This window comes from Symphodus melops (assembly GCF_947650265.1).
Source record: "Symphodus melops genome assembly, chromosome: 4".
Taxonomy (NCBI): Eukaryota; Metazoa; Chordata; class Actinopteri; order Labriformes; family Labridae; genus Symphodus; species Symphodus melops.
In genome coordinates this window covers 4,399,474-4,419,805 of record NC_136694.1, presented here as the reverse complement: position 1 = coordinate 4,419,805, position 20,332 = coordinate 4,399,474, and the positions used below count along the sequence as shown (strand labels likewise).

General features: G+C 40.7%; 1 protein-coding gene across 3 annotated transcripts; it reads left to right on the top strand.

The window, feature by feature from the left end:
* Window positions 1-947: 947 nt before the first annotated feature.
* On the top strand, window positions 948-14,053 carry znf831 (zinc finger protein 831). 3 transcript variants are annotated; one of them, XM_079341110.1, is made up of 4 exons: window positions 948-1,397; window positions 2,947-7,165; window positions 9,075-9,349; window positions 10,897-14,053. In XM_079341110.1, exons 2-4 carry the CDS (start codon window positions 2,995-2,997, stop codon window positions 11,800-11,802), a joined length of 5,352 nt encoding a protein of 1,783 aa, XP_079197236.1. In that variant the 5' UTR covers window positions 948-1,397; window positions 2,947-2,994; the 3' UTR covers window positions 11,803-14,053. The 3 variants fall into 3 exon arrangements, with proteins under 3 accessions (XP_079197236.1, XP_079197235.1, XP_079197237.1); XM_079341109.1 differs by lacking the exon at window positions 948-1,397 and having other exon boundaries at window positions 2,715-7,165; XM_079341111.1 differs by lacking the exons at window positions 948-1,397; window positions 10,897-14,053 and adding an exon at window positions 10,002-10,308 and having other exon boundaries at window positions 2,715-7,165.
* Window positions 14,054-20,332: the final 6,279 nt, after the last annotated feature.

Genomic DNA, 20,332 nt, shown 5'->3' with positions numbered 1-20,332 from the left:
AACCAACAATGTATAATGTAAACTAGTCAGATACCCCATCTGTTCTTCAGCGTCTCCTGTTAGGTGCACATGAGGTCCAGAATGAGTCACTGGTTTTAAGATTGCTCATGAGGTTGATTTAAGATGTAACATGAATGCATTATGTAAAAGATGTATGAGTTGCATTTATTGGCCACCATGCACTGTGAAAAAATACTGTGATGTGGTCTATCCATATACAATTGGGTCAAACAATAACCTTGTTCTGTGTATCATCACATATCTCGTGTAATGACTTGTGGACATGGTCATATTTCAAAACTGTTTCATTTTGATTTTTTTTGACGAGGTGACGTGGGAGTGTGGACACAGAGCAGAGGAGGAATATATGCAAAAAGCATGTGTTGCATTTTTTTTCTTTTTATGCTGCTGTGAACGTAAAAACAAGAAACACATGCAGTTGTTTCCTCATTGATACTTTGAGAAATAAAGTGCTCACAAACATGACCCATGATTCTTCAGAAACAAATTGAGAAACGTTCTGCAAGTGAAATCCACAATTTTGCTGTATAATCCAGCAACATAACATTTTTTAGAGACACATGAGTAATACTAAGAAATCATTTTTAAAAGGCATGCATTCTAGTGTGAAGGCATGTGTGGAGCAAACTGGTTTCACATTTCAAAATGATTAATGCTGTGATGGGAGATGTGGTTGGAGGTGGGAAAATTCTCTTCAGCCACTCACAATTCATCCATTTGTTCTCTGCCTGAGAGAGTGAGAGCAGTGCACGTGCAGCCAGGCAGCCACATCAACATTAGCTGTGCTGCACACTTGTCTATGTGGGTGTATGAAATACAGTGTGGGAGGAAGTAGGTAGGTGGGGGGAGCGAGAGAGCCAGAAGTCAGGTACTGCATCAAACTGTTGATGGTAAAAGCCAGTCAGTCAGCCAATGAGACTGCTGAAGGTAGGCTTGTTTCTGTCACTGCACTTCCTCTTCGAGGCGGTCACTTTCACTTCTGCACAACCCTTGTGTGTCAGCCTTAGATCTTTCCATCAGTGCTCAGGGCCTGTCGGCTCACTCAATCCTGCTGATCACTAATCTATATTTTAACTTGTTCTTTGTTTGACAGCCACACAACCACCCACCCAGCCACCCAGCCAGCCAGCCAGCCCTTCTCCTCCTTCTCTCACTCTCCTCCTCTCTGCTTCACCACTTTCATAGTGCATCTTCCCTCTCATTTGCATGTGTTCTGCTTCCTCGTGACAAGTAACAGTTCATGTCAAAGAGCTGTTTGAGAAAATCAGGCTGGAGAGGACCAAACGACCTGGAAAACATTTAAATGTGCAGGTACACTGAAGAACAGGCTGTTCGGAGCAGGATAATTGTTGCTGATTGAGGAGCAAAACAAGAAGGTAAGTGACTTCTGTTTTACTGTTTTACAAACTGTTGCGCTTGAGTTTTGGCCTAGTTACAGCATGCTTATTATGTTACTCTTAGCTACACGGTGTGATGGCTACACCATGACCTATTTCCCCTCTTTTTAAAAAAGAGATAGTCAGACCCCTTTATTGCAAATATTTAAAATAATAAAAAATAATTATTGACACATAGGGAAAAAAAGGATTAAAGTTTAAAGCTTTGTTAAAAATGTAACAATACCAATTTTGCTGATTCATGTTTGTCTATAATAATCTGTGCTCAGAAACATTATTTTTAAACTTTTCCACCCACAAAATAATGTTAAACTTACCACATGAATTTGCAGAACTAAAACTCCCTTAAAATGAACTTCCTTCTTAACGATTTAAAGGTCCACTTTGTGATACAAAATAAAGCTATTTCTTTACGGAACCGCAGCATGTGCAGTATTGGGACATACTTGCAGGGCGGCAAGGAAGTAAAGGAAGTGAATGCACGCAACAGTATGATGGGGGCTCTTGGTTACCAAGTACAAGATAATAATAAAAAAAGCACTCAGACCTGTACTTTATTTTTGTTAAGAAGTCAAACAGAAACAAACTTTGCTCTTTTCACAGAACCACAAGAGTAATGTAGGCGTGCTCATACTGCTCAGCTAACGCAGCTTGAGCTCCATGCCAACTGCACCTCTGTGGTTGAATTATGCAAAATCACAATGCAAGTAGAAGCAACGTCAAAGCAACAGGAAATGAAATTTGTTTGATTTAATATGCATCTATTTGTCTTTTCATGGAGGTAGCTTTACACTTTAATTCAATTACTACACACATGTGGCAGTCTGTCAGGACACTAAAGCTGCCACATACTACTGTGAACATCAAGTGTACACCATTTAATTGATGCTAACTGTTGACAGAGGCAACAGCTAATGTCAGCAGACTTATTTTATTTAGGGAGATAAAATCCTCTGCTGTACTGTATGAGTACCTGATCTCATTCCCTCACCCCACTCCTAAAGTGAGTCACTCCCCTACATCACCCCCTGCTTCTCTCTGCTGTATACATACTATTCTGTCAAGGTTTTATCTCCTCTGCCTGGATCCAAAACACATCTTAGTGTTGTATTCCTGCACAACCAGATCTGGATACAGAGACCTCAACCTTTTTCTGTTTTCAGTAACCACAGGTATTTTTGCTCATCTCTGATCCACAGTTTATTTTAGTGATTTAAGAAGACATCGCTGGATTTTAATACCCTTTAAATTCTGGATTTGATTTTTTAAAAATTTTTATTAGCCATCTGTGCAAAAGGGAACATCATATCTTTCATCACTGGATGCTTTTGTACACGTTTTCACTGCCAGACTCTTTTTCTCTTTTTTTCCCCATTCCAGCTGGTGCAACAACAACATATTCACCAGCAGTGAAGCCTCACTGTGTTCTTAAAGAGCAAGACCAGACGACACGTCCACTTAAATAGACAGAGCTCCGTTTGATCTGAGACAAAGCAGAGGTCTAATGCAAACTGTTCTTATCTTACAGGTAATTAGAGTCCTGGCACTGGTACATCACGACAGCAGCAGTGTTACCATGGAGACTGGCAAGCCAGGATTGCCGAATGCAATAGTGCACAGCAACTCCGTCGCAGCACAGACAGAGAAAAGGATGGACATCCAGGCCCCGCTGACGGCTGTTTACATCCACACAGGGCCTACTTTCCCAGTGCAGCCTTACACCCAGCCTCCTGCAGCTACCCGCTCACCAGCCACGCTCCATCTGGCCATGCCACCACTTTATTCCAAGGAGACGCTTCCCTTTCTGACATTCCATATTGCTGGTGGTCTGCAGGCTCAGCCAGGATTGAGTCTGCCTGCTGCTGCTCCAGTAGTCAGACCCAAGTCAGCAGGAAAGCATGTGTGTCCACATTGTGGACGGGACTGTATGAAGCCCAGCGTACTGGAGAAGCATCTGCGCTGCCACACCGGGGAGCGACCTTACCCTTGCACCACTTGTGGAGTTTCCTTTAAGACTCAGAGCAACCTCTACAAACATAAGAGAACTCAGGCTCATGCCCGTCTCTCATCCGAATCAGAGCAAAGCAGCAGCCTGGACAGCATGTCCAGCTCAAGAGAGACCTGTACCCCCAGTGCGTCTCTGGATGAGTCAACAAGCATGGATAAGGAAGCCACACTATTTGCTGCTGAGATCACCTGTTCAGCTGGAACTGCAGTGGTCTCCTCTGTACAGATGCAAGGTTCTGTCAGCACACCTAATGAGCTGACCCATGCAGGTCATAGGACAGAACCAAATGAGAGTAACACGGTAACAACAGAAGAGGAAAATCAGAGGATAGACAAAGAAAAACCTCCACTGACTATAAGTCGACATCTTCCTCTTCAGAGACAGGAAGCAACTCTGTTCTCCAAGCTGTGGGAAAACTCTGTATCCAGAGGAAAATCCCAGAATCATGAAAGTACAGACTCAGGTTTCAGCGAGAGCAGTGACCATTACCCAAGCCCTGGAAGCGTCTTACCTGAACACAGCATGGATTCCCTCACAGAATCCACCAAGGAGCATCTGGAAGAAACCAGCAACACCCAAATACTATCAAAATCAGGCCAAGGTGGACAGGAACTCAATAGTACTTCAAAGAAAAAGGAGCAAAAGACACTTGAGGAGCGCATTTCTAAGCTCATTTCAGAGAACTCAGCTGTTGTGGAGGATAAGCAGCTGGAGAATGTACGTCCACGGAAAACGGTTTTGTCGAAGCAGGGTAGTATCGACCTCCCCATGCCTTATACGTACAAGGACTCCTTTCACTTTGACATGAGAATCGGCAAGACTCCTAATGTTGGATTACAGGGAAACAGAAATCACGGCATCTATAGTTCTGTCCCTAGTCAGTGCTCCAACACAATGGATCACACTCCCTTAACCCGCAGCAGCTCCCTCCCGTTCAGCGTGACCCTCCTGCAACCCGAGAAGAGCAGCCAAACCTCCTCCTTTCAAAGTGATTATGAAACACTCATTCGGAGGGGAAGCTCTGGCCAGATCAACCCAACAGGTTTCGCAATCAAGCCTGTGAACCAGCAGTCATCCACCCACCGCCCACTGGTTCGGCAGACTGCCGTAGACTGCAACCACGCAACAGACGGTCTCTTCATGAATTCATCTGTGGAGGAGGCATACCCCGGCAGTGTCAGCTGCGATGCGGATGGCGGTGACATTTGTGGAGAGCCAAGCGGCAGAAAGTTCCGGAGGAAGAAATCACAAAAGTTTGCCTACAACAAGTGGTACATGTATGGAGGAGGGACATTTAAGAAGCTCTATAATTCTGACAAAGGTGGGGATGAGAGCAGAAAATGCTTGCCTCACCCGGAGCAAGAGGTAATTCAGGGATTACAAAAAAGGTCGTCAGCAGTCAACAAGGAGACAGTAAAAACAACTGCATCACTGTTAAACTTTACAAGTGCAACAGTTTGTCATCCAGGCTGCCCTCCTGCTAAAGTATCCCTCGTCTCTGCTCTGGATGTTAATCAAACAATTAACAAACTTCCTACATCATGCAGCTCTCTCAAGACTCCGCTCCACAGAAATGTGTCTTTGTCGGTTCAACCATTACCTCCAATTGGATCTCTTGTTAGCCACAAAATAGACAGTATCAATAAGGCAGAGGCTGGGAGACTGATTAATGTAGAGAAACACCCGGACTCCAGCTTACAGCTCTGTGAAACCCAAATTCCCTCAGATAGGAAAAAGCAGAAAACTGATGACAAAATAATTTGTCCTCTGGAGATGGAGACTGACCCAAACATGTTGACTCATCCTCCTCCCTCTGTTACTGGCAGTGTGCCTCAGCAGGATACAAATCGCACTTATATCAGCCTTCAACAAACTCAAAAACATACACAGCTCAAAGGAGTTCTTTTCAAGGCATGCATAATCAATGCCAATACACCATCTGTTAGTGCCTCACCAGTCACTTCCACGCAGTCTACTGCCAAGACCAGCTTTCTGCCCAAGTACCAGCTCAAGTTACCTAATTCTGCTGAACCTGATTCTGATCCTGCACCAAATGTTGTGGATAAACCGACAGGAACTGATGGCCATAATTTCACCTCTGCTCTGCCGTTTTATCACACAGAGCACTCGACACCCTTGGTCACAACTTTTGAAAAGAAAAGCATCGATCCTGTCGCTTCACCGTTGATGCAGAGTTGTGGCATCAAAAAGGTTCCATCTTTCAGCCCAACACAAGGCCAGCTAAGATTGCCTTGCTTCGCTACAAACTTTTGTCAAGGTGAGACATTAAGACTCAACAAATGTATTACACCTAGTGTTGCTGTGGCACACAGACAATTTGCAGATACCACAAAAACCACAACATGTCTGCAAGATAATCAGGCTGGGTTGTGCAGCACGTCAATACAGCCCACAAAACCTGCAAGGGCCACAGCATCCATGCAGCTAACCAGACCTGCTCCAACAACAAACTATCCTGTAACACATACGGTAACCACAGCAACCAATCAGATATCTCCTACAGCCATTACAGCTTTATCAGAACATCAACCTCTTCCTATCCCTGCTCTGTCACACACGCAACTCTCGCCAACATCAGACCAGTCAAGCCCTCTAAACAGAGCATTCAGCAGCTCAAACACTCCAATAGTACCTTGTCACATTGTACCCCTTGACCAGATGCAGTCAGCTTCCCAGAATGTGTTTCATGTTCACACAGCAGATCTCCAGATTTGCCTCCAGATCATATCTGATGAGCAGTTGGCTCTCATTGAGCCCCAGATTGAAAGACAAGCAGAAAGCGCCCTCTCACACAGACATGATTCAGAAGCAATGTCCTTGGAAGAGACTCAGGAGAAAACTCACAGCTCTGTCCACGGGCGAAGTCGACATGACGAAAGTGACCGTTCAGGATTTGGAAAGGAGTCGAACCAAAGCAAGTGTTTACCCACACTTGACATGGATAAAATGCAACCTCAACTATCTGAACAATATGGGAAGATGGAGCCAAAACTCAAACTGAATGAACAAAGTAATTCCTCTCAGCCTGAAGTTTCAGCTGAATCGAAACCTCCTAAAGCCCTCGACTCGTTGCAGCACCCACACAAATACGCTCTTCTAAACATGGTTACAGAGACAAAGAGATCGACAGGAGATGGGTTGACATCAGCTTCACATGATGGTGTAAAGTCAGAAAGGAGCCAAACTTTAGAGAAGGATGATGCCCCTTCTCGCAACCGTTGCACAGAGGAGCAACTTCTACAAGACATTAAGGTCAGCCGAAGTGGACCAATGAAAGCCAAGGGTGAAGCATACAAAAGCAGCAGAATAGAAAGTGGTGATAGCCTGCACTCTATACAGGTTGGACTCAGCCAGGCTTCAAGTGCTGCACGTGCTGATGAACTCTCTGGTTCTGTTTCTACTTTTTCCATCAATAAATGCAAAACCCCAGGACAGTTAAACTCACAAGCATCCATCCACTGCAGCAACCTGGTAAAATTAACATCGACAGATGCCGAGAACTCAGCGAAACATGAAGGCATGGGGTGTGAAAGGGTGGGCCTTACTGAGGATTCAACCTCTTCACAAAAAAAGAGCCGAAGTGTCTCACAGGATGGAATCAGCTCAGCTGACTCTCAAAAACTACTTGATCAACCTACTTTAGTGTCTTCTTGTGTCAAGATGGAAACACTTAAAGACAACACAGCTGTGAGCACAAGTATCCAAAGCCTTACTGCAGGTATGTACGAGATGACGTTTTATAGAATGTATATTTAGTGTATACAGAGCATGAGGAATATGTCATTTTTCTAGTCCATTGCATCCGTTTCAAAAGTTAATGAAGAAGATACATTGACTTAAAGTTTTGATAATATCACATGCACATCGGTTAATAATTTAAACAAATTAATATATAATATACCAGCATTCCCAAACATATGGTATAGACAAGGCAACCGAATGTTTGTGGACGTTTCAGTCAAATATTCATGCTGTCTGTATTCCAACAGATGACGTAATTCACGAACCCTTCAACCTCATGCTCACTTCAGGAAGCTTGTGGTTGTTTAGGCCTTTCATGAGGGCCAGTGTTTTACAAATTATAAAGGCTCTGGGTGCATAACTTCCTGAGTCAAAAATGATGTTTAGTATCATCAGTTAGTTTATATTATTTTGATTTTGTGCATACGAATGTTGTGGTGATATCAACCCAAACAGCCTTTTTTTTTGCTGTCTGCTCTGACAAATTTTATTACAACAAATTGATGTGCAACAATAACTATAATTACAATTCAACATCTACAGATTGTTTTTGTTCCACTGCAATGTAAAAGATTACAAAGTCATAAACAAAGTTTCTAAAGTGATACTTACTGACATACTAAGCTGCACTGTTCTTTGAGTTCTAATTTTAATACTAAGCACAATTCAAGGGCAACATTAGCTCAGTCTGTAAGGACTTGGGTTGGGAACCATCTCAAGGCTCTGGTGTAGCAGTGTGTAGTAGCCCCACTCTTACATTTCTTTAGTAATGTATGCACAAACAGGAAGTATTGACAAACAGTCCATATCATGCAAAAGGTCCTGTTTGTGCATGTGTGTATTCAGGACTGCATGTCTCTCAATCAAAGGGTCTAAAACCAGAATTTCATTTTGAGATGAATACAGTCAAATAAAAATGGCAGAGACCAGCTTTTACCACAAGATGGCAGTGTAAGATAAACAATGAGTCAAGTTGTTGCTCAGTTTTAAGTTATTTCGTCAACTTCAAATAACTAAATTAAATTCACCTATGTTTTTCTTACTTACAGACAGAATAATGTACAGGAAGGCTGCTTTAAAATCTCTTGAAATCAAATCTTACAGTCCATGTGGTTTTCATTTTCACCATTGTTTACCTTTTCATAGTGAAGTAAGCTGCCCCCCCCCCCCCCCCCCCCCCCCCCCAGGCCCGCGCTGAGATCTCTGTTAGGTTTGTAAATGTCATTGGATCTCCATCATAGCACATGACTCCAATTTACTCAATATTAGAGTTCAAGGAGCTAAGTGCTACAGACAATACGGCGATTTAAAATGCCACCATGGGTGCACAGTTACCCTGTGAAGAGCTGACACCCAGCAACCTCCTCTGCTGCCTGTCAGGAGTGAAACAACAAACTCTTAGGCTACTATGCCAGAGACCTTCTAATGTGACCAGTTTGCACCGTTACAGAGGCATGACTGGGAAAGTTTTAGTGGAGTACACTTAAGGAGATGAAGCTCTTACAGCAATATGCAAAGTTTGCCAGACCAAAGAGAATTAGTCACGAATGTCTGCAAGCCCATTTGCTTTTCATTAGGACAACTACTGTTTTCTCTCCACATCATATTATGTCTCCTATGAATAAAGTAAGTTCTCACTGAATGATCACAACCTTTGGTTTGGTTGACATGGCATTTAAATTACAAGTGTTAATGTTTTGTTTTATTTAAATATATAGCTAGGAAACTGTGGCACTCATCAAAATGGAAATGTACCCACCAGCAATTTCCAGCTTTATGGGGTTTTAAATCAACTATTCTCCTTACTCATTTTCTGGTAAATTAAACAGATAAGGTATCCACATTGTTGATTCACTTTCATAAAGAAAATGTTTTTCTTCCTGAAGAGCTTATGGAGGGATCTACCCAGGACAGATCTGCAGCCCCGGTGGAGCCCCAGATACAGGGACTTGGAGAGACCTCTGACTGCACAGACAGGAGGCCAAGGCAGACACATGAGCCTGAAGAGACAAACCATCAACGTGTTGAAGAACAGGCAGGTGGAGAGGTTCAGGGAGAGGATAAAAATGGAGAAATCAAAAGAGATGAACAGCCAGAGGAGAAGGGCGAGGCCAAGACTGACTGCAGATACACAAGTTTGGAAGATTTGACAAAACCAGAGGTGAGATTCAGTAAATGAAGAACATACCAAACAATCAGTCAAGCTTTATTTGTATAGCACTTTAGATGTATCACAAAGTGCTTTTACATCATAATGAATCAAACAACAAAAACACGACTCCCTCCCCCACCCGTTTAAAGTTTACAGTACCATCCAGACAGGACAAGTAGATAAATACTAAATATTCTGTTTGTTAATGTTGATCTATCTGACCTGTGGTGATCCACCAGAGTTCATCACCATTATGTTTAAACATTTTCATTGTTGGTGCCGTATTACTTATATTTCGACTGGCACTGTTTATTTGGGAACATTTCTTAAGCAACATTTCTTGACTTGTTATACAGCAAAGTGTTTTGAACCAACTAGCTCACTACTACTTTTACATTTTTTATGCATAGACTACATTAAATTTGCGAGGGCCCCTCATGCACTCAATGTGTATTTTGTCCACAGATTCAATATTTAACAAACAATATAATGCATTTACTGTTTCAGTCACAACCCCTCCCCCTCACAATGGTTCATTTTACCTTTGATGTCCGAAAGAGCATCACTATTAGCATTAAGTCATTATTTTTTCTTTTAAATTATCATTACCTGCTCCTCTTTACTCTGTCTTGCTTTTTTCTCGTTCTTTTTTCCCTGCCAGAATTCCTCCTCGTTTTCCTGTCATTGATAAACTCAAGTCTTCAAAGGAAATATGCATGTGATGTTCAGCAGCACAGTCACAGGCATTGCAAAATGTGCACCTGTTGAACCACTGCGTCTGCTTTGGTTCAAAGATTGTTAGCCCTCAGGAGCCCCCTAATGGCTTGGGGCCCCTAGCAGTTACCTGCCTTTTCTGTTAACAATTGGTGCCTCTGAGTCTGCATCTTCACCCTCATGTGTAGCTTTAAACCTTTCCTAACTGTGCACAGGCAATAGACTCATGGAGCATTTCCCAAAAGAAACAAAAAATACACACATCTTTCTAATTCAGCATTCTCTAAATATTTGTATTGTTATTCTCAATTCTTCCAAATCTCCATCATTTCCTGATCTCAGATGCGGAAGCAGATGCAGGCTTAATGAGTTAATACAATTTATTTTTTTCATGTTTTAAGACTTTTTTGTTTTTTGGCATCCATACAAAAAATCACGTCAAACAAAAATGTATAACACAAGCCACACACAAAGGCAAGTTCAATAAATTACAAGCCTTCATGAGCCTTTTGTAGAGATTATGAACATCATTTATCTATTATAACGGCACCAGAGCATGAAGCTCTCATGAGTTATATTATTAGAATTCCTTTTTTTTTTTTTTAAGCTTCATGGTTTATACAGAAAACTTGAAACGTGCTTGGAAAACATAAAAGTTCCACGAAACAAATCTGTCCCTCCGGGTGAGTTTATCAAAACTCCTAATCTAAGTGGTATGATGCATGAATGTTTTTGGTATTTCAGCAATGCTTGACATTAATGAGAAGCTTTTATGAAGGAATGACAATGACTTTGATGGCATAGCAGTAATATTCCTCCTCATATTCTGTTTTTATTAACAGGGATACAACAGAAAGCTCATGGCGGTGGCGGATTCCTTCAAAAACTCTTGGCTACCTGAGTCGCATCTTCAGGATCTTTCCCAGACACACTCAGGAATGTCTGATCACAGACCTCAAAGAGCTTCAAGCTTGTCAAATAACTTAAATGCACCTGCAAGCTGCGATCAGACGAGACTTCTCGTCTCTTCACAGCCCCAATCAGAAACAAACAACCTGTATTTCTCACAGCAACACTCGGAGAGCAGCGTCATCCATAACCAACAAAGGCTGAACTTTTGTGAATCCATTTCAAGTCATCTCATCAAAGCACATGTTCAATCAACAGAAACACAAAGTGCGTTTTCGCATATTGAATCGAGCCCCCAACAAACTCAATCATTTTCACACCAGGAGCAAAAGCAGGCCACCATCACTCTGTCGGTTCAACAAGGAAATACTACGTCATCTAACAACAACACAGAAGTAAGCTGTTGCACTAAGGTAACATTAGAAAGTCATACAAGTCTTTTGCCTTCTGTCAAAACATTCTCCTCCTCGGCCCCACACAGCCAAGAGCCTTTTTATACCCAAGTCAGCGAAGCCACGTCTGAATTGACTGCAGACAATCAGCTGTTGAACAACACCGTGCTGGACGATGGCACTGTACAACCTTTGAAATATATTGAACATGAGGATTATCAGGACAGCAAAGATAATATGCCAAACGATTTTATGAGTCAGAGCAGTAACTCTGAGAGATCTGACAATACAAACAAATACCAGTCTTTCTTCTTGGCTGGTCAGCTTCAGGGCTATCCGTCAGCTGAGTGTCTGACTGGTGGAGTGAGGCCAGTGCAAAGCTGCCAGGACTACACAGAAGACACCAGCAGCAGTGATGATGAAGGGAAGCTTATTATTGAGCTTTAAGTGAATATTGACTTCTTTTTTTTTTCTGATGTATAAATGTTTTTTTTAAGCAAACGTTCTCTGGAGGAACAAATACGGATGGCTGCGTAGAGTTTGTGGAGAAGCCAAAGATGCAGATATAAAAGTCGCAATCAGTCAAAATCACAAAACTGTATATTAAAATGTAAGGAGGTACAGCTGTCCGGGAGTAAAGCCAAAATATTTAGAGTTGCCCCAGCTTAGTGGTTGCAGTATAGCTTGTAAACACTGCCTCTGTTGGACATGGGTCATATAATACAAATAAATCATACATAAAATACATTTTAGGCAAAACCCAGATTCTGTTGTGATAGTTTGTTATTGTTGAACTTCTTTTTGTCCAGATCTCTTCTGAATTAACAAGTATTTTTATCCATACAACCAGATCTCACAACCAGGTCACTTAAAACACATCAAGTGTTAGGACTGAATGGTAAGCAGACTGCTTTAAGTATTGTTTCATCCATTTTGTGAAACAATCAATAAAACATCTGAGCTTAATCTAACTGATTCAGAAAACAGCGACGCTAACACAATGCTACTTACGTTGCTATTTGTAATGACGTAACTGCCCAACACTCCAAAACAATATATCAGGGCCTGTCGACATGACAGATGAATTTGGTTTGGTGCACCCGCCGAAGGACTCTGCCTGCAACTGCACTGTTGTTGAACACACATAGTGTATTGCTATATGGCCAGATCCATATTTTACTTGAAGCTAACTCTTAGGAAGCTCTCGCCAATGCACAAAAGCCTGCTTGGTCACTCATTCTGTTTCTTATCTTAGCTTCATCCGCCATGTCCTCTTCTGTGTTGTAGCCTCAGTTATTGTAACAAACCGTACTGAAACAGGCTAACTGGCTTCTTTTGATTTGGGGAGCTGGCGTGTGGACGAGTGCTGCAAAGCCATTAAGGTTTAAACCTTAGCGCTCCATTTCCCGTAGACTTTGAAAGTATTTTAAGGTGGAAAAGTTACATATTCTTGCTTTAACCCTGGTGTGACTACAAAGCTAGAAATGAAACAACCATCTGTGAGGAACAGGGTAACATTTCCCAAGATTTCATAACTACGCCAAATTAGCATGAATGCAACATGACACATGCATGGACTTGCCCTCAAAGCTTAAGTGTCAAACAACAATTGTATTGGTATACTCATGAACTCAGGATATTAATTAAGAAATTAGCCACATAATGTATTATTATATTCACAATGCAAGTCATATTAGACAAGAAGGTCACAGGCAGCAAAGTTATCAGTGTGACCCAGGGAGCTACCGGCTAGTTTAGGCTAGCAAGCTTATTTTACTGTATATACTTTAAGAGTATAACTAAAGTTTGAAATTAATGAAAGATCTTCTATTTTAAAATGTTTTGTTCAGGACTAATTAATTTGTGATCATATGAATACCTGAAAGCAGTCATCATTTAGACAAAGACTACAATGCAACCAGTGTAGGCTTATTTGTGTTAGGCAGCAGCGTCTTGTTACTCATGCTCCCTCCTTTTTGTACCTCTCTTTTTTTGCTAGGTTTAATGAGTGTTTACAGCCACATCTTCTGCTACATAACACAACTGACAAGCTTAGCTCTGCCCCAAAGATATGTTGTACTATTTCCGTTCTGCTTACACATGCTGAATTTGCCATATTTGAGTCTAACATCCCACACCCACGCTCTCTCATAAATGGCACATAGAACCTTCCCAGACAGCACCTGTGTGTGTGAATCATGTACACACACTGCCAAATACCCATTAAGTAAATCACTGCTGCCAATCAGATCCCACAGGTGAAGCAGGCATTGGCTTGAGGGGCATGACCCTTTTCTAAGTCTGTCTTTTGTGATGAATCACCAGCTGTGCCGAGGAATGAGAGATCACTGCAACAGGAAATGTGACCCTATCTGTACAAAAATCCACAGCTAATAGCTCAGTGCTTGTCAGTCATCAACCAATTAGTGGTCTTAAAACCTCTGAAACTTGAGAGGTGAGTGAACATCTGTTTGGGCATGTTTGACACAATAGATAAGTTAATTTACTGTGTGACTCAGAGGAAAGTAAACGGCACATAAAGGTGCAACAGTTTATCTGGTCAGGTTAAAAGCAGATTTTTTTATTGTGATACAAATTCAGAAGATATTTGGTGTGTTGTCATTTTCTAATTTTATATCATTGTTTATTGTTTCATATTGCATAATGTAAGAATAACAAAATAAATGATTTATTCTCAGATATCTTGTCTTTGATCATTGGGGGAAGGAAATTACACCATAGTTGAATTTTTTCTTGATCTGACGTTTGTGAGTCTCATCAGTAATTTACTTATGCAGCACTTTTTCTGACCACATGGCCTATTTCTCACACTCACACACACATTCACTCCAAGCTGCAACCTTTGGTGTTGAACAATAAAACCGGTAAAGAAGTGCAGAAAAATCTGAGGCTGCATGCAGATGCTTAAGGAGTCACACTACACTATTCAACAATGCCAGTGTTTACAGCAGAAAAAAACATTAAAAAAGGAACTGGTCTGATTAGGTCAGGCCTCGTCAGTATTGATTTTATGAAGGATAGGGGTTATTCATAACAAAGTGACCTGGCTTGATGTCGCCACAGTGAAGTGGTTCTTCAGGAGGTTAATGACTCGCCTCAGCTCTAGCTCTTAGCCTGTCATTAAGTTAACTTAAAGAGGACATATTATAACCCTTTTTCAGCTTTACAAACAGTGCCCTGTGATCTAAATGAAACATCTGTGCTTTGGTCAAAACATAACATGAATCAAGCACCATAAGAGGTTTATGACCCTGTATAAAGCAGCTCTCTCAGAACGCTCCGTTTCGGTGTGTGTCTCTTTAAATGCAATGAGCTGCCTCTGAGTTTTCCTAGGAGCCATCACGCCTCTGTAGCAAGAAAAAAAATGGCAGACCTACGCAAACGTTTTGCTCTATGCTAGAGGTGGTGTCAATGAGTGGAGATACCAGGGGATTTTCTTACTAGAATCCAACATGTGATGTCACAAGCTGAGTAAATTTGAACAGAGCATTTTTTTTCTGTGGGTTAAGACTTACGCAGAACACAAAGGACTGAATTCATTTATTTCAAATGTTGTGTAGTGGGTCGATAGACACTCAAGTTACACAAATATCTGTTCAAAATCCTGTAAAAGTGGATTTTTCATAATATGTCCCCTTTAAAAGTAAAGTGCAATACGATGGCTGACGAAAGCAACCCCCAAAAAACCATTATGACATACACTACAAAAGTAAAATGTGTCACGAATTCAAAAGCAGGATCAATTGCCCAAATAAACTGAATTAACCTAAAATGTGTGACATAAATTATACTTGATCAAAAAACATCTGCTGAAAAAAAAATGCTGCAGTCACACCCGCTGGTTATATCACTAGTGGGCAATTGAGGTTCAATATTTTGTCCAAGCACTGCAAGAGCTCAAATCAAAATTCACAACCCTCATGGACAGATCCCAGACGGAGATACAGCCGCCACTATTTCTTAGTTAAACCACGACATCTGTGTCTTTAAATAACAGGTCTTTAGTTGGTTTTACATGACATCAAAACCCATGAAAACATATGGGGGGGGGGGGGGGGCGGCTGTCAGGGATGTGTGATCTACAGGGCTGACAGGAAAAAGTGGGTGGTGTCTAAAATGTCTTAATGGGTGATACTTTTAGACATTTGCCTTTACAGATAGTGCTCACCCTGACATTTAGGAAAACACCACAACAAGCCTTTTAATGGCATTAACATCTATCTGGGCACACAAAAAAATCTACTTGGCTTATTTAAAAAGCTAAACATAGCTAAAGATAGGAAGTACTTCGAGTGAACAACAAGGAACATGGTGTAATAGTTAAATGTGTCTTCATTGATCTTCGTTATGATGTCTGCAAGACAATAGCTCTTGTTTCATCTATGATCAAAGAATTGTCAAGCTGTGCTCTATAAAAAGACACAGCAGATGATGTTTGATAGTTTCTGTCAAGTTTAATTTCTCAAAAAAAACTAATACTGAATGTATTATGCTGTTAAATACAAAACAAACCCTATGAAGCTTGTCTGTTAAATGTCTGTTTCACTGAATCCATTATTTTCTAAAACTTCTTAAGACCAACAATTAGAAGTTTACTTTAAAACAAACTACTTTCTGAATGCATCATTTGTAGCCCATCATGATCTCAAAATGTGTACAACTTATGTCATTTTATAATTCACTGAATAAAGATCTTGAGGTGGTCACAATAAAAAAAAAAGCAAAGTCTATGAATCCTGTGTGAATACGTTAGTGAACAGGCCAAAGAACTACAGCTTCTGATGCCAAGGAAATGGACCTTGCAGATGTGTGTGTGTGTGTGTGTGTGTGTGTGTGTGTGTGTGTGATATATATGATGTGATATTTTCCATCAAGGTCAAGGAAAGGTTTCTGAGAAAACACAGGATGGAATTTTTTTCGGAGATCTCCTAAATATATTATGTAAGTGTGTCCCCCTCCTGAGAGCCTGTGCTGAGCAGCTGACACCCATCTTCACGCAGATCTTCAACTCATCACTGGAGCTGTGCGACATGCCCTCCCGCTTCAAAAGCTCCACCATTATGAGCCGGCAGTAGCTCAGTCCGTAGTCCTCTCGAGCACTGCCGAGGTGCCCATGAGCAAGGCACCAAACACCCACCAGCTGGCGCTTCCAGTCAGGGTCTGCTGCCGTACTCTGACATCTCTCCAATACTGCATATCTGTGTGTGATTCAGGCCTGTGTGTGCGTGAGAAGCATCTCTCTAGAATAACAGAGTGCGAACCAGAACTTCCACCCTCAGGGATTAATAAAGTATATATTTTTTTTTAAAAAGACAGAGAGAAACCAATGGAGGAAGTGCCATCACCATGTTATAGTTAAAGATGTTTTCTCTTTCCTTCCAGTTGCTTTTATGAGATGAGATTTGGTTGCTTTTAAAGTGTTTTTGATTGGAGCTGGCAGAGGTCTTAGAGAGTCTCCGTGTAGCTTACTCCGCCCGAGTACATTTAAATTCCTTCATACCCCTGTATCATATGATACTGCAGTGTCCTCCTTGTGTTACAAGAATAACATTCTCCAAACTCCAGGAAGGACCACTGTGTTATAGTGTGCAGCCACAGGAATCTTATCTAAATGAGGAAGACCTCTGTACACACGTGAACAACCAAATACAAACGGCTTGTTCTTGTTTCTGATTACTACCTCTATATGGAGCTGGATGGCATTCAAACTCAATGACCCGCTATTATACTCCATAGCCATTAATTAACCTTGGCTGGATATGTATAGTATGCTACCTGGTCTGCCATCTTTGGAAAGGGAGTTTCTACACATAACCCTGTAATTTAAAAAAAAGAAATGCACTTTAGTTAAGGCAAGGCAAGTTTATTTATTGAACACATTTGATGGGTTGAATAATGTCCCAAAGGATGAATCTATTGCACAGACAGGATAATATTAATGCAGGATATCACGGCCGCGGTTCTAATCTGACAGACAATACTGAGATTCTGTGCAAGCTGAAAGATAGACAATTTAATAATCATAGTGGAGCTATTATATACTGTACAGTACAACAGGTGTCATGAATTCCTTCCCACTTTAGGTATCCCTAAACATGGTCTGGAGAATCGTGTTACCTTTACTTGTTGAATGTTAAACCTCTATTCAAAGAACAATCCCTCATTCAACTGTCAGCTGAGGCCATACATTATGCTTCTGGGAGACTTACATGCTTCTCTTCAAATATGGTCGTAGCTTCTCAGAATAGATTGTAGCCTGCTGACATCAAGATTACCTCTACAAAGTGTACCCAAACTGAATGGATTCACAGAAATGTTTACTATCAACATTTCAACAACAAGGCAATTCAAAGTGCTTTACACAAGACATCAAAAAGCATAATGACAGGAAAGAAAAGAAACATTAAAATAGAAAATTTAGAAATCACTAAAATTATTAAAACTTAAAATATGTTCAAGTGAAAATACTTCAAATACAATTAATTGAAGTAAGAATATAAAAAGAGTTAAAGTGCAGAGTGAAAGATTATAATCTTTATTAAAATGTTTTAGTTAAAGGCAGCTGTAAACAGGTGTGTCTTTAACCTGGATTAAAAAGAGCTGAGAGATTCAGGGGACTTGCAGTTTTCTTTGGAGTTTGTTCCAGATATACAGAGCATAGAAACTGAAGGCTGCTTCTCCATGTTGGGTTCTGACTCTGGGGACAGGCAGCAAATTTGTACCAGACGACCTTAGCGGTCTGGATGGTTCATAGTTATAGTGAAATTTAGTTTGTTGAGTAAAAAAGAGTGAAGAGTTTTACAAAAACTGTGGCTTGTTCACTGGCTGGGTGGTGAATCAGGGTCGTACTGTAGTACCATCAAGTCAAAATACAGTCAGAAATAAAAACAAAAAAGCCCTTCAAAAAGTCATGTCAAATGTTATTTACTGCCTTTCATGTCTGCAGTGAACAGCCTTTAAGAACTCATGAATCATGAAGACTAAAACACTTAAATTAAAGTTCTACATGTAACAATTTGACCATATTTATCATCAGACATTATGGAAACATGTTAAGTGCTGGCTTCTCAGGCAACAACGCAGCAGCCGGCATGTCCTCCCTCTAATTTTCCATTTTGATCCTGAATGGTCTGTTTTTGTTTTTGTTTTTGTTTTTTTGTACCAGAGAGGGCAGGTAGTTTTAAGATTTCTCCAACATAACAATGCTAAACTTAATGTTTCAGGAGAGTCTGCAGAATTATCTATGGTAATATTTACTTGCAATATAACTTAACTTTAATACTTTATTCAAGCTTGTTATTATTTTTATACAACCCTAAATTATTGTAATCTCTAAATTTGCCTGCAACTATTCATTTTGGTTTCTTGTTGATTGAGCGCAGCTGGTGTGATGGTAAAACCAACAGAATATTATTTACATGAGTAATAATTTGTCGAACAACCCAGCATGTTTGTAATTGAAATAAAACATAATTTATCCAAAGTGTTTCACCTGTCGATCCTTACCTGATGCAGGATTCCATCATCTAGCAAACCACCAGCCTTTGACGCTGCAGTGTGAGGCACTGAGCACTTACTGGACTACTTGAAGAGTCGTGCATGTAAAAATTATTGTGTGTAGTTCTTTGGATTACAAGGTGGGGAAATCAAATCTTAGGCTGCAGCCTTTTTGTGTGTTGGTCATCGCCTCTTTTTGGTTCGTCTCTTCTACATCATTGAGGCCTTCAGGGCAATGTGGAAAGAAAAAAAAAAAACAAGCATGGAAGACAAACGTTTTCTTATACTATTTTATATGGGATCACCCAAAAGCCATTTCCAACTGTCACTTATAATGACTCCACTTAAAAGAAAACCTTTCAACTCACTTCATAATTACAAATGAAAAACCCTCTACTTTACGACAGAGTTTATTAAAACATTCATCATAATTCCAGACAGCAGAACAAGTCTGGCTAACCACCAGCTGGCTCAAGAGCAGAGCCGGGCTCTCAGCCAGTGAGAAGAAGAGTGATGGATGGACACATCAGAGTTCTCTTTGAGAGCCGACATGTTAGTGGTTCACATCCTCTTACCTCTGGTGATAAAGACTCCAGGAATTAGAAACAGCAAAAAACTGGAGAGAACACTGTTTGGCAATTCAACCTGGCTTCTAACAGCTTAAAGAGGCATGTATGAATGGATCAGCCCCACACGGGGTGTTTTGTTTGTCCAACTTTCTATTTAATATACTGCTCAGTATGTAATTTCCAGAACACGTTGCATGGGAATAGGTTGTATTTGTGCAAAATTCACATCTTAGCAGCAGCAGTTCTTTGGGTGTCCACTGAGTATCTCCACACACACAAGAGTGGAACAACACATGCAACGACAAGACACATTTTTATGCAAATAGAGAACATTCAACATGTTTAACTTGTCCCGGACCATTAGCAATGTCCTGACTGAAAGGGACATGTGATGAGTCTGATCCACAACACGGTCTGTTTCATAACAAGTGATGCACTTCATACCACAACTCGAGTTTTCAGTATTTAAAATGAAAAGCAAAATGTAGAGGGAGAAGCTCGGTCTGATTCGTGACAATCTCCCTGCAGCCTATGTTCAGGTCATGTAGAAAATACAAAACGTAGATTCCTATTCGATTTTGAAATGCAATTGAAGTACATTTGTTTTATCAAGGAAGATATTTTTATTTCCTCATACATACAAGCAAGAAACAGAAAGAGAATATTCAGATAGTTCTATTGATTTGATTCAATATTGTCTGTCCTTTGTTGCTGTCTGTGTGCCGGAGCAAGATGGCTTTTACTTTAATAAGAGAGGTTGGGATTACAATCAGAAAAAGCACATGTAAATAAATGTGTAAATTGAAGGGCAATTGAAATATAGTGGCAAGAAGAAGAAGATATGGGGTTTCAATCAGAGGTCTTTTTCAGGCGATAATCAAAGAAGATTT